Source organism: Anabas testudineus, chromosome 17, assembly GCF_900324465.2.
Source record: "Anabas testudineus chromosome 17, fAnaTes1.2, whole genome shotgun sequence".
Lineage (NCBI taxonomy): Eukaryota > Metazoa > Chordata > Actinopteri > Anabantiformes > Anabantidae > Anabas > Anabas testudineus.
The window spans coordinates 14,877,742-14,893,488 of record NC_046626.1 but is presented as its reverse complement, the minus strand read 5'-3'; the positions used below and the strand labels follow the sequence as shown (position 1 = coordinate 14,893,488).

Sequence of the window (15,747 nt, the reverse complement as noted above, 5' to 3'; positions counted from 1 at the left end):
CATAGTCTAATATTATCAAAACTGCGGAAACATGTATTTATATTAAAAACACAAGTTGCTGAAGTGAAAGGCCGACAGCATGCTGTCATATTTTGTTTCAGATTTAATTTAAGTTTAATTCGAAGGTGACAGTGAGTCACTTCCTGTCATCCAAACGTGACGTGCAGCAGAATGAGGGACAGAGATTGGTTGTTCAGTCCGGAGCCTTTCAGATCTTTCCAAATTCAATCTGATCAAAAGACGGATCTGACACAGAAGTGCACAGTGATGATTGACGGGCATATACTTTGACAAATAAATATGAAAAAAATGAAAAATGGCACAGTTGTTCTCTGGTAAATATTGTGTTGCTCAGGAAAGATTACACAAGATGGCGCCCCCTTGTGGCCATGATCATTGGCAACCTTTCTTCAGCTACAGCGTTTGGAGCATGTCAAATCGTTCAATGTGCCGAATTTCCTACACTTAAATCCTTTTTAACACTTAGTGTCATTTCTATGTCAGCATCTTCAGTAGCGTTACATCTGATGAAGCATCAAAGGGCCATCCAACTAAAATGATCAGTTACGCCTGGGTCATGTCAAAATGTCTTATAAAGAGCGTATAAAGAGCTATTGTACATACTGGCTGAGTATTATGTCTTACTGGGACACATAAAAAGGACATGGCTATCACTAGTGTTTACTTGTAACACCTGTGGTTCCTGGTGGTATTTTATTCTTTGTCAAATCAGTTTTTTTTTTTAATTTATGTCAAGTAATGTTAACTATAAGAGTGTGGTAATATTAGCTCTGAGAGATAACAGTAATTTTATGATGTCTTATCACAATATACAGCAAAACAAATGTGTAGCAGATACCACATGTTTCACACAGTGTTAGCGGTTGACTTCAAGTTAACACTCTTGCAGGAGGGACTAGCTGGTAAAAGTTGCTGATAATTTCCTCTTGAACTCTTTCTGACTGTGTGATGCCCCCAAGTGGCCTTTTAGGGAAAGTAGAGAATTGTCCATTTATCTGTGCAGACACTGGCCGACTGCATTTGATCCGTCCATGTTCGCCACTATTTTCTGAATGATGCGAGGAGCAGCAATCTTTCACGCTATGCTGTTGGTTGATGTGCTCCCCAGGATGACCACTGTCAATTCCACTGTTGTTCTTTTTGCTGTAATTATGTGAAGTAGTGCTCCCAGTGTCTGACAGCACTAAAGAATAAAAACATTCAGAAGCAATCTTTATTCTGTCCTTATCTGTCTGCACTGCTGTTGACAATAAACTACCCCCACAGGTACTTTTCTGTTGTCCATTTGGTGCATTTAATTTCCCAGTTGTTGTCACAGAGGGTTTAGTACTGTTGTTGCTGTAACTGGTTGCATCACATAGGACAGGGAGTGATGGTTCATGTGGGGGGCTAATGTTTCCTGGCCTCTGCACAGATGCTTTTCTCTCCCCATGTGGTGATAACTCCCACTCCTTGCTTAGACTCTGAAGACTGTGACTGGATGATAGCTTGGCTTCATGGACAGGTGAGTTCCTTTGAGCTTTTATGGGAAATCTAGGACTAGAAGTTGGTTTCCTGAGATGGAGACCAGCACTATCTTCCTCAAAAGAAGAACTGCAGCAGTGTTCATCTCTAACCACTATCTGGTCAGTGGTGGTGTGGCTGTTCGCCTGCTCACAAGTGGTGATGTTGTTGCAGATAGGCATTTTGCTAGATTTGTTGATAGCTGATATGCTTCTGAGTTGACCATGAGTCATAGTCTGAAATGGTCTGACTGATGCAGACATCTTAGTGAGAGGAGGCCCAACTGGTGGCCTAGGATTATTGTGGCACAGAGGAGTAGGTGGATGTGGTCTTAGGATTGATGCAGCCTTTAATGCCTGCAGAGTCTCATCAGAAGCCTTTCGTCCTGTTGACAGTCTGGAGGAGAGAAATCAGAATGGGAATCAGATTGAGAAATATTTTCTTGCACAAAGACAGTGAACAGTAAAATGTACTGGTATTTATTTTATAAATCAGTAGTAACATCACTCTTACATTCAGAAAACTTTAATGGAGTAAGTACTCACAGGCCAAGGAGAAGCAGTTCTTTTATCTGCAGACTGTACAGTGTGAGTGGTTTGCTGGTCATAACGTCATATTGCATCACTTCTAGATCTAATGTTTTCCTTTAGGTGTATCCTTTCTCCACTGCTGGCTTCAGCAGCAGCAGCCACCTAGGTTTTTCTCCATCATTGGTTATATGTTTCAGGTCTGGTTGGCTTCTCTGTCTTTTTGTTTTAAAATGTTATTTTAATATTGACTAAATTTTGTTTTCTACTTTTTATGTGATCTGATCTTTACCAAAGTCGCAAATATCAATAAACACAACATTAAAAAAAAACCCCAAATGTGTTAACACAGCCATTAAACATATGATATAGTGATGGTAGAAAGAGTAATATCGGGAGTGTTTTAATAACTGACCTGCACAATGTCCACAAGGATTTTTTGTGTTATCAGCTTATACAAACTATGCTAGTTGATATTTGTAACTTTGATGAAGATCAGATCACACTTCATAACCATTCCTGTCAGCTCCCTGTCATCCTTTTGATGGCTTCCTATTGCTTTCACATTAAAGGTCAGCTTTTTATTTAACAATTACAAGGTGTGAATTGGATTTGCTACAAAATCTCTGACATGCTGAGCCCATATGTACAAACACTCACTTAGGTCAGCAGAACCAGCTCTCTTCACAGTACTTAGATTTGCAACCAAGGGTGACCATGCTGAAAGGATAACTTTATATTATCTGGACATTGTTATATTCATTATGTCATTTATATGATTCTACTTGTTACTGTATAATTTTATGACTATGCCATGCCCCTGTGTGGAAGCACTTGTTAAATCAACTGTATTAAGAGCCTTTCTGGTAGCTGTAACAGTGGGTATCAACAAAACAGACAAACCTGAACTTGTTTTTTAATTCCTTCACAGGATGAAGAGACAAGGCTGAGGATGAAGCAGCAAGTGAAGAGGAGTAGAGCTCCAAGTCCATCTGTACAGCTCCTCTTAGCTCTTTCAGTTCTACACATATGTAAACACACCATAGTCATTCATTCATGTAAATATGATTGAAACACACTCTTAAATACATCTCATCTCAGAATCACCTAACTCCCCCTGGTGTTTTCTAATTACTTTTATGTAATTTAGTCCTTTGTAGATTTTGCTGATTTGACCAGGGCTCAATCTTTCATTCTTCATTTATAAATATGTTAATGGTCTTCGCCAGCTAATAAAAATGATTGTCATTCAAATTTCAGATTTATTTAATGAAATATATTTAAATTGTACTTACTGTGCCACCAGATGGCAGCACAGTTCAAAATGTTGATCCATGGACTCACCTACAAGTGTTGGTTCTGATTTATGAAGACCCTTTTGTCTGTACTTCTGGTTAATACCCTCCTGCAAGAAACACAAAAACACAAAGAAAGAACACGCACATGTTAATTTTGCAGTTTGAATGTACATGCTGTTTAACATAATACTGTGACACAAACTAGGGCAGCCACTATACTGAAAAAAAAAAAAAACACGGTAGAAGGTAAATGTATTAAACATGTTTAAATGAGCTAGAGCCTTAAATAGCAAAAGAAGAGGGAAAATGCATAAACATAACAGAGAGAGGAAGAGGAAAGGAATGTGTGTGTGTATATGTGTGTGTGTGTGAGACCACTAAATGATTGAGCAGCCGTGTTCCGTCATAATTTGGCCTCAAACATCTATATCCAGAGCAAATGAAAACCATATCACTCTGTGTGTGTGTGTCTATATCTCACAAAACTGCACATACACACAGGAAAACATACCCACATGCTTGGAGACTGACAGTTGAAACATATATTTTTGGTCTATTTTCCCAGTGGGATTCAAACCCAAACCTTCCAGTATTGTCTTTCAGGACTGAAGACAAAGTATGTGTGGTGTGTCTGACTGAAAAGTGAGGGAAATCCAAACCAATTCCAAAGCACACATATACCGAAAATAGGCTTTGTGGTCCATGTGGGGTTTGAGCCCATTACTGTGGCGCTTACTTGCTGATATTTTAGAAAAGCTCATATGTTATTGTCCTTACTCTTATAGAGGAGTCCCTAGAATCCAAATTCTCCCCCGCACAGAGTACATACAAGTATTCTTCCTCAACTCATATAAAATCAGGAACAGACAAACAAGGATGAACACTACTGCACTAAAGTTCAGCTGAAATCAGAGACTGACGGCTGCCATTTTCTCTTCACCTTAGAGGAAAACTCTGCTAAGTAATTGAAACATGCTGAAATCCTACAATAGTCTGGTTTCACCAGCCCTTCATACAAAATGCACCAACTTGACCAGAATAAAATAACATAGATGTTTCATTCAGTAGAATTTAATGTCTGGCTATTGATACTGGTTTAATGGTGAAAGTGTTTAGGTTATTTTTGCAGGGAAAAGAAAACCTAGAAGACCAGAATTGTCTGGTATGGAACACTGATGATCAGCTTGACAAAATAAACCTAACTCGTGGGAGGTAGAACATGTTGCCAAGTATAAGGAACAAAAGAGAAAGGTCATTGTGGGTCTAACCTTACCAGCAGTGTTTATTCCAATGGTCAGTTAGAAGAAATTAACAAGTAGTGCAGAACTGGTGCAGCCTATACTTTAATTTCCAGGTCATTTAAAAAAAAGATCTTCCACAGCTTGTGGGTTTTTGGCAGACTGAATTTTCTCAATTGACTGACTTTACTTCTCACTCAGTCTGTGCAAGTTACTCCTACTATAGACTTGGTTTCTGGCGCTGGGCCAACATCCTAAACACCCCTCCTGCTAACAGATGTACGGTCATTACAGTTGTGTTTAGGAACAAGTGAATGGCTACTAAAGAATCCAGTGCATAGAATAACACTGAATGTGATGATGGTGGATGACCACCTCTTTACTGTCTCCTTCGCCACTTTAAACCTTTAAACAAGTGTCTTGGTAAAACAGAGGTGAATTTGTCCATTAGGTAAAAGAAGAGTGAACTGAATGCTCTTGTTTAAAACAAAAACTAAAACATAAACATTCACAAACATTCAACACAAACTCAGGGCTGCTTCTACTGTCTCCCCTCCAGCACTGATGAGGTATCACAGTCAACGAATTAATGATTCCTTTTACAGCACAGTACCAAGATCATCTATCACTGAAGCATCTAAAAAGAGCGCACAATTAGTTTGTGACATAAGAAGCACAGATTGGCATCAACACATGAGTAACTAAGTAAGTATAATGCCAGACAAGCTTGACAGTATAGCCAGATTGTTAGCACACATGCATATGCGTATCTTTGTCTGTGTCTGTGTGTACGTATCTATGCAATAAGTCATTTGAGTGCTTGGAAGGAGATCGATCTTACTCAGCACTGCAAAGCTTTTGGCCAGACAGATGGAAAAACAAGCTTATGTTGAGCCTTTGCAGGTTTCCTGTGTGTACGTGCAAGTCTGTGTTTGTGTGTATGTGTGCATGTGGGAAAATGGATGCTCTGGCAAGGTTTCAGTATCAGCAGAGAGTGGCAATCCGAATAGGAATTGTATCAAACAATTCATCGTCAGTGACATTGTCATTTGGTTAAAAAAAAAAAAATATATATATATAATACTTGCCTGGTTTCCCATAAATAATCTGGTATTCATCCTGGTGTTCTTACCTTTAAATGCTGTACCAGTCTCTTCAACACTTCACATTCCTCCAACATCACAGACCTACACAGACAGACATATGAACTTATTTAATATTAAAATTGTAAAAGAATTTGAACAGTAGCACAGGGAATTTTGAAAACGTTATATGTTATACATTTTACAGTGTGATAAGTATACCATTTATACTCTACACTATTACATTTTTAGAATGCTGTAAAGGTTCACACAGTGGGTTTGTGAGCAAAAGTTTATCATCCAATCCCACCACTATTGCAGTGTCAATAAGGTATACTTAGTTTCTGCTCAGTAATTATCCTTTCAATTTTTACAAGGTACTGAGGAACAGTGCACTATTTTCCTTTTCCTTTCCTTTTTCCTCCGTACTCCAACCTTCTCTGGTTACACAAACATAGTAGACTTTATTCACAAATGAAAAAGAATCTTTTGCCCGCCCTGATCCTGTCTGGCATCCATTTTCTGACAATTGGGCCTTTTATTCTGGCCGAGTCATGAAATAGGAGAGAGATGAAGAGAAAGAGAGATGGAGACACAGAGAGGAGGACAAGGAGAGAGAGAGGGAGGCTCTCTTCCAAGGTAGCCCCAGTGACTATATTGCCCTGTGGGCCTCAAAGAGGGATAGAGGAAAGAAAGAAGAGATGGCGTGTGAAGGAGGCTGAGGGGAGGGGGGAAAAATGGTGGAATGGGGAAGGCCCCAAAAACCCAGCACATAGAGCACACTTCAGTTACTTTACTGTATGTCTTTTACAACAAATTAACCTATACTTGAATAAATGCTGACTATATATTTGATCTAGTAGTTGCAAATATACATATCACTAACTTGCTAAGCAACATTGTCATTCATGGGCCGGTGTCTGCCCAGCTAACATTAGTGAATAATGCTGTTTACAAAACAATCTGAGAAGAGGAATCTTTGTTAAACACACATTACTTAACTTATGATAAGGGGCTGCAGGTAGACATTGTTTTATTTGAGGATATCATAAAAAAAGTTGGAGAACCACTGCTCTGTACAACTTACTTGAGGCGGTCCACCACTTGGTCAATATCAGTGACATTTAACTTGTCTCTCACTGCCTCTATCTCATCTTCAGTGTTTGACTGGACTGAACACTGAGAGCTCGGCCTGAAGGAGAGGAGATGAAAAAAGAGATTAAAAGATAAATGCATTATGGAAAACACTGTATAATTTCAATAAAATATTGAGGTTCTGTTTTACCTGGTTTGGTTCTCTGTTTTACTTCCATTATCAATTTTTCCAAGGTTCGTACATGTAGTGTAAAAGCTGTGGTAGCCGAGTGCGTAATTTACGGTCTCAGGATTGTACCGAAGCAGGAGCTCCTCACCATCTCTGCAGCAACAACAGCATAGAAATGTTAGTTTACTGTGTGTGTAGCTCCCTCAGTGTCTGCAGTGCTGGAAGGTATTGCAAAAGTGAATATTGTAAATATAAACCTAAAACCTAGAATTTGTAATTTTGTATTTTTCCAGGTTTTAATTTTTACTAGTGTTGTAGGCAGCTGCAGGGGGTGTCAGACTAGTCAGTCCTGCTTAATTTAAGTCTTTTTGTAAGGGAAAATTCATGCTGTCTTTCTGCTCAGATAATGGCTTGGAGTTGTGTGTGAGCAGATGGCAAGGGCATGAGGACCACACAGGAGGAGGCCAATAAGATAAATCATTTGACATTTACAAGTTATACACTGACCACCACATCCTCATAGAAAATATTTAAATCAGAGGAAAATCTATTACAAGAAAAATAACTATTGACCCCTATAAAACATTCTGCAGTGCTGTTTGGTGTGACTTTAAATAAATCAGTTGTTAAACCTTTGCTACAAATACAAGAAATACAAGAAAGTGATCTTGAGAGCATGCACACCCACACACATATCCATATACAAACAAATTATAATGTTTGTTGGAGTACAAGGGAGAAATCTTAAAGTTGGCAGAACACAGAGTTGAGGAGCATTACTGAGAGGAAGTATTATTCCAGGGTTTTACTCCTGAAAACCATTCAGCTGACATACAGTAGAGACTTATCCTAATTGAATGATCAAAGGCCTAAACATGCACACATGCACGCACACACGCACGCACACACACACACACACACACACACACACACACACACACACACACACACACACACATTAACATGTATTATGGTCAACAAGTATAGTGAAACCAACTTCAAAGAGATACAATTATTTGAGCTGGCACAGTCTGTGTGGCACCACTACTTTTTTGGAACTTGAATGTTGTGGCAAATGCTCTTCTTTCTTGTTAGGTCACAGTATAAATGTGCCTAAGTGCAGCCTCACAGATCTGCTGGACTGCAGAAATTACAGAATAGGAAAGTGCATTTGCCATGACTCAACTTGCTGATCTTTTCCTCTAGCACCATCACAAAGTTCACATTTATACCTCTTGATGAAATGTTTCAACAACTGTTGAATTGACAGCCATTGTTTGGACAGCCTAAAAATTGAATCGGTCTTTTACTTTGGTTTATGTCAAAATATTAGCATTGTCACTCTAAGCATTTTAGCATTATGGGTGTTGTTAGCATACTGTTGTTAGCAGCATGTAGCTCAAAGTATGTCTGTGCCTACGTAAAGCCCCACAGAGCTGCTAGATAACAGATTTTACAGGATAGGTCGACATCGCACAAATCCACCCACACCAACTTAAGAGCTATGGATAATGGTTTACACAACGTAAGCACTAACATGCACAACAGAACTCCAAACGATACAGAGTTGCCTGCAACATTTAAGTTAACAACACAAGAAAAAGAAAATAGAAAGTCACAATAAAAAGGAAGTTGACAAATTGTGAGGCAATAAATAGTTTGTCACATAGACAGAGAACAATCCATCTAAGGATTCTGCAAAAAAGTGACAACATTCTTGGCAGCAGCAAACTAGTTGCTGGGATAGTCACTAGCCACACACACACACACACACACACACACACACACACACACACACACACACACACAATGAAATTGCAATCTAGGGATGTGTAAGAATGGCAGTTTTACCAAGTGATAGTATTCCAACAACAGGCTTTATAACATTCTTTTATGATAGTGCATGTCGTTAAACTGCAAGCACATCTCTGAACAAAGCTTTAAGATTAGCAGCAGAAATTAAATCTGAACAGCAATTAGAAGATTTTTATTAGTGGTTGTTAAAGACTTATCATTTCCTGATGACTAGGCTTCATGAAAACAAACTACATGTACATTGCTGTTTCCCTGTGAGCTTTTCGCTGACAAACAACTGACACCTAATTTTTACAAAACCTCTTTAAAGTTTGAAAATGAGTGTAGAATTAAATTAAATTAAATTAATTAAAAACTGTAAAGTGCCTTGAGATGACTTCTGTTGTGATTTGGCGCTATACAAATAAAACTAAACTGAATTGAATTTGATGAGAGATACATGGATGTTTCCCACCTATACTTGTCCTATTGTTCCATAATTCCCAGATCAGTTTGTAACAACCCTGTCCCAAAAACCTTTGTTCCCCTTTCACCACCCCATTTGTAACTGACATGGTGACACAATACAACATTTTATAGCACTCTTTGTTAAAGGAAAGCTGACGCAAAAAGGGTGAACAGGGTCTTTATTTACTTGGCTGTCCTATTTATTCTCTTGTGAAAAAGTCAAAGAGAAGTGTTGTGCAAGTTTGGAGCACTGAAAAAGAAAAGTCACACTAACAAATTAAGCCAATAGAGTAAATGCATTTTTTGAATTTTACAAAAACAAAACATGAAGATGTTTACTCTAAAAGTTATTTATGCATCTGTAACTGCTTTATTAAACCTGTAGCTTTCAGATATTTAGTCTGAATTTTAATTTAGATAACCAGAAAAATCCAATTTCAATTAGCTCAAGTAATGACTCGAAGCTGACCGAGTGTGTGAGAATATAAAGTTTGATAGTATAAGATATAAGATAAGATAGACAACATAAGACTTTTATTTTTGATCAAGGTCAGCACTTTTTCAAAAACTATTTAGTGCTGTCTGTATTTTAAGTTAATTAAACCTACACAGTAGTGTGGTTTTCATTATATATGAACAATAGCCTTTCTTTTCTCCTTTCTTCTTATTCATTTTTCCTTGTATGTTTTATGAGTCTGGGAATAATATTCAATTTTATTTTCAGTCCCTTCAGACAGTGCCAACTAACAATTACCAACCAAAAAGACATAATGTACTGTATATCAAAATCATATTACTATTTCTGGCATTTATAGTACTGTGTGGGTTTAAGTGTGTAAAAACGTGTGCACACCTCCCTCCTCTGCTTGCTCTCTCTCTGAGAGTCTGTAGTAACATCTTGACCTCAGCTCGCACCAGCTCTTTCACTGTTGGCGGGTCAGGCAACGGGGAGCCCTGTTGACATGGGAGTGTGGTCCCTGCCTTGCTGCCATAGTTTCCACCTGGCTGGCTCTCGCACCACATCTTGTGGCACATCTCTGCCTGCAAAAGTTCCCACTTCAGTTAAAAATGGTTCAAGATGCAGTTTAGAAACTTGGAATTTGATTAGAAAAAGTCTAAATGCAGGTTTATTAGGTACAGCTGGCCCAAACAAATGCAATCGCAAAAGAACAGCACATTAAATCAACTGTTAATTCAACTGCATGATAATTTTGAAAGAGGTAGTTTGTGCTAAAGTACTGCAGTATACAGGTAATTGATATAGCCTCTTTAATCTAAGTGGGATTAGCAACAAATGATTTAGAATATAATAGAATACTTACATAACACAATACAAAACAGAAAAACGATCATTGAAAACAGGGATACTAAATACTTTATGTAATGCAAGGCAACATTTTATACATAGAAAGTACTTAGTCTGACTCAAGTTGTGACATATAGTATACATTTTATATTTATCAAAAAAATCTGAAAATGTCATAACAACACCCACTTGTGGTGTTTAGACCATGTCATTTCACTGTTTGGATTTACTTAAGGGACTAAGCCTGCAATTTCTCTCCTTTATTTCTCAACGTTTTATTATTGAAAACATTATCAGGGCTATTCATGTTGCTAGAACACATGGTTTACTGTAAAGCTAGAAGGGACAAGCAGCTTCTTTTAGATGTGGGTGACAACTTCAACAACGTTCAATAAATTACTGGTGAAAAACTGAAAACAGAATACAATATCACACCATGTTAAGACGCTTTCACACTATGTCGTGTCTGCAACTGATGAAAACAAACTACATGCGGCAGACACTAACCTCAATGAATTTCTTTGTTGGCCATGTCATTAGAGAAACAGTCTGGTGTGCTGCATAACCAGGCAGCTTTTAATTTAGCTAGGATTATTACAGATGAAGGACTATCAGTCTTTATGTGTGACTCTTTCCGCACTTGAATAAACTTGTGCTGTCGAATTATTTCATCATAGTGTAACAGCCAGAGTAAGGTTTAAGAAAAAAAAGCATTGTTGGTAAAAAAAAAAAGAAAAGTGGTGTATGAATGCCTTTGCAAATTTGAGTCTGGATATCATTAACACCTCCACACCTGTTGCCTGCTGATCATTTCCGTCATGTTGCAGTGAAAGGCTTCACTTCAAAGGACTACACAGGAGGATACTAACACACTGTTTCTGTTCTTTGTGTTGGTCAGTGCGTGTGTATCCAGTCACATAATGCATTCTACACACACACATACACAAATACTTCTTCTCACTCACACTGGCTTCCTCTGTCTGTCACTTGGTGTTGAGGTGTTTATGTTACAGAATTCACGGCTTCAAGTTGTTTCTGGATTTTTTTCCCTCTCTCCCTCTGCTGTAAGAGTGTTGATCTCATCCAGGAGCTATTTAAAGGGAGCGCTGTTGAAGCCTGTCAGTAAAAAACCTAACTAGGAGCTATTATGTGGAATTATTTAAATTGGGTTAAAGAATACATTTAACCTAAAGAGCTCATTTTCATTCAGTAGAGAAAGAAAGAGTGAGAGTTTAGAGGGAGGTACAAAGAGACTGGCCTTGCGGAGAGACTTGAAAAGCGAGGCTAATATTCCCTCTGATCTAACCGCCACAGACAATGGAGACCTTGATGGAGAGTGGAATGGCGGTACTGAAGAACAGAGAAGTCGCCTGCAGATCAACTATTACTTTTTACAGTGCTTCACTGAGGAATGGAATTCATTACATGGGACAGAGAAAAGAAAAGAAAAAAAAAACACTAGAAAGGCACAGAAATAGCTGGACACAGATAGAAAAAAGAGAGAAATCTGCAAGCAGTTGTGTGAGAGTTGAGAGTTGAATAAGGCACTGTGTGCTTTGTTTTTTTCCAGCTTATGCCTGTCTTTCTGTCTGGGGACCTTTATACTCGGCTACTGCATACACTGACCTGTAGGTGAAAAAATAACAGGGCAATACTGAAAGTCAAACACACATATACACACAAACAAAGATACATTCAATCCTTCTAACTTATACACACTTGCACACATATTGTTGAGTCCAAGAAGTGTTGCTAATGGTCTTATCAACAGTTGAGGATTAGCTTTTTTAACCCTATTATACCGACCTCCTGACTCACTAAGCTTTCTGGGCCTCTTTCTGTGTGTGTGTGTGAGTGTGTTTGTGTGTGTGTGCATATAGGCGTATGTACTGAATCACTCTTTTTCTAGTTTGATTTTCGCTTTAATGCATTATTGAATTATGCTTTGAACCCAGTTTCCACAAGATATTCAAGTTGTAAATCGTATTTTAATCGTAGGCTTAATTGGTGAATTAAGTGAATTATGTATCCAGTCAGGTTCATAAGTAATGGAATAAAGAGTGTCCTCTGTACAGCACCACACTGAATTTGAAATTAAACACTCAAGGTGTGAGCAAATATAAGACTTTCAGCTAATCTTTTCAGCTTTTTTTTAAAGGGGTTTGACACAGGTGTACAGTATACAGCTTTCATTGTATGTTTAGGTCAAAGGCAAAGGAAAACATCCAGACTTATATTTGCATTACGTTACTTTGACAGTTACATTATGAAATAATTCCACAGCACAAGTGTATTCAAGTGCAGAAAGAGTCACACATAGCTGTAATAATCCTGGCTAAATTACAAGCGGCCTGGTTATGTAGCACACGAGACTGTTTCTCTAATGACAACAGTGTCTGTCACATGTAGTTTGTGTTAATCAGTTGCAGACATAACATAGTGTGAAAGAATCTTAACATGGTGTGACATTGTTTTCTGTATTCAGTTTTTCACCAGTAATTTATTGAACGTTGTTGAAGTTGTCAACCACATCTAAAAGAAGCTGTTTGTCCCTACTAGCTTTACAGTAAACCATGTGTTCTAGCAACATGAATAGCCCTGACAATGTTTTCAATAACAAAACCTTGAGAAAAAAAAGGAGAAAATGTGCAGCTTAGTCCCTTAAGTAAACTCAAACAGTGAAATGACATGGTCTCAAGAATAAAATGTATACATTATGTCACAACTTGAGTCAGACTAAGGAAAGTACTTTATACGTATAACATGTTGCATTGCATTAAGTATTTACCTTATGTTATTACATTAAGTAATTACTATTCCTGTTGAAGCTATTTTAGATGACTATTTTGCTGTTTTGTATTGTCTATTGCAATTTGTGTTTATTTTTGTAAATCCCACTTAGTTTAAAGAGGCTATACCAAATACTTGTATAATGAAGTACTGTAGCTCAAGTTGCATCTTTCAAAATGATCACACAGTTGAATTAACATTATCCTTGAGTCTGTGCAGGCCAGTATCTGCATAAAAGAGTGAATCTTGGCATGTTTCCGATCTAAAAAGTGTTTTGTATTTGCCAATGTGATTCTTACATGTTAGTTGTAACAAAAACAATATGTGCTCAGTGTCTGCACAGCGTGGCTTTAGAGTTGTTTTCCTGCAAACAGTGACTGGCCAAGGCTGCACTGCAGGCAGAGAGCAGATAACATCTACAGATGGAGAGATTTCAATATTGAAAAAACACACGACGAAGGAAAAGAAGAAAGGGAAGGGTGCAGGAGAACAGTACCAACTAAGATGTACAGAAAGACAAAGGCAAATATGGTTGATGAGAGATTGGTGTTGGAAGAAGATGAGGTGGGCATACACTGTGCAAGAAAAAAAAAACACATACAGAGATCTGTACATACTACAGAAAATGCTGATAAGAGGAATTATCTGAATCTTTTTAGTTATACTTGTCTTACATAATTTACTTTTCACAATAAAGCATCTGCTACCTTTATGATATTTTTTTCATAATTGTAGTGTACATTTGTATTAAATAAAAATGACAAACATGGATTTGGTGCTTCTCTTTATTCTATAAAGGTTTCTGTCTTCTGGGGTTTTATATGTTGGTTGGACAAAACAAGACACTAAATTACATGACTTGGGCTTTTAGAACATGTTATGGACATCTTTTACTATTATTATCATGGAACAAATGAATGAATGTGCACCAAAGTCTGGACGTTGATCATGACAACATGCAACATATGAACAATATTAATAAACTAAGGAAGATTATTGTGAGGTATCATTTCATTACTTTTCTGATTTGTCCCTCTTTTTTTCTTTCTTACTTTTTTTTTTTTTTACATCATCTTGCTTCTTCTCAAAATACTTGTCTCCATAAATTGAATTTAACACCTTAGTCTTGACCTTGAATCGCCCTGTTTACTAAGGTATGTGCCATTCTACCATAGCTGGGTATTTTTCTCATCGATCCTGAAAGTCTGTCTGAGGTGAGGTCACTTTGCCAGGGCTGAGTGCTTTCTGTACAAGTTGGTCCTGGGTAAATATTGATGTCTGTCTGGCTCACATTTGGTCTTAACAATATGGCATGATGCCAGTTAACTCTCACTTAACTTTTATCAGGGAGTCTAGGAAATTGCATTTAATGACTGTATAGAGCCAAATGCTCAATTTTTAAAATTTTAATTTATTTACATAACCTCAAACCACATTTCTGAAAACTGTTTATTCTGTACTGTGGTATTCTTGTAAAATCATTTTAGAAACAGACCCAGTCTGAGCTTTTAAAAGAATAAAACAGTAAGCTGGGGGGAAAAAAACATAAATGATAAAACACCTGAAGATGAATGCTCGGACTAAAAAGTCAGATTCAGAAAAACTCACCTCAGAGTGTACCTCTATGTACATGTCAACCAGAGAGTGTCCCAGTGCTGTACGGATCTTTGGCAGCTCTGAGCCATGAACATGTTCAGTGATCAACTTCCACAGAGATGGGCCAGGGCACCCGAGCTGGTTTCCATCTGGGGACTGCATAGGAATGTCTGTAGGTGTGTAAGAATGAAAAATAGCACAATTACAATGCATTTGTATTTATGTACTTTTAACTAAGTACATTTTTGAATGCAGGATTTTTCTATGTGCAGCCTAGGTTTGCTGCTTTGACTTAACAAGATATCTACCACTACTAAGTGAACCACAATGAATTGCAAGTGAGGAGCCATGAAAATGTCTGAAACCTGCTATAAAAAAAGCTAAAATATTACCAGGTACCAGGTAAAAGTTAACTCGCTAACTTTAAGCTTTGTCTGCAACTTCTAGATAACTAATGCTATCTGTTGTTAGCTAAAGTCAGCTAGCTAGCTAATAGAGAGATAAGTTAAGCATCGTTGTCTGGGGTAACAAACAAGCTCAGTATAACGTGTTCGCATACTTTAACTTTCTAACACTGATGATTAACAGATGTTAACCAATTAATTGTTGGTGTAAAGCAGTAAATGTTTATAAAAATGTGTTTACCGTCTTGCTAAAGAGACATAAACACTCACCTATGGAACTTAGCAAAGCTGTGGTATCCAAGGCAAACACTCCGGTTGCTAAGGGGAGATATCGCGAGATTTACGTCCAGAAACGTCGCAGAACTTTTTATTATTCATTAAATTAAATTAAACATTAAATTAAACATAAAAACACTATAAAATTATAGCATATTTAAACCTTCTTCGTGAGTTTGA

General features: G+C 37.6%; 1 protein-coding gene across 1 annotated transcript; it reads right to left on the bottom strand.

The window, feature by feature from the left end:
- Positions 1-52: 52 nt before the first annotated feature.
- On the bottom strand, positions 53-15,610 carry ccdc24 (coiled-coil domain containing 24). Its single transcript, XM_026373967.1, has 9 exons — positions 15,562-15,610; positions 14,900-15,057; positions 10,049-10,236; positions 6,955-7,086; positions 6,757-6,861; positions 5,720-5,774; positions 3,396-3,456; positions 2,955-3,072; positions 53-1,920 (listed from the first exon to the last, which is right to left on the bottom strand). The coding sequence occupies exons 2-9, from the start codon at positions 15,047-15,049 to the stop codon at positions 891-893; spliced, it is 1,839 nt and encodes a 612-aa protein (XP_026229752.1). The 5' UTR covers positions 15,050-15,057; positions 15,562-15,610; the 3' UTR covers positions 53-890.
- Between the last annotated feature and the right edge of the window lie 137 nt (positions 15,611-15,747).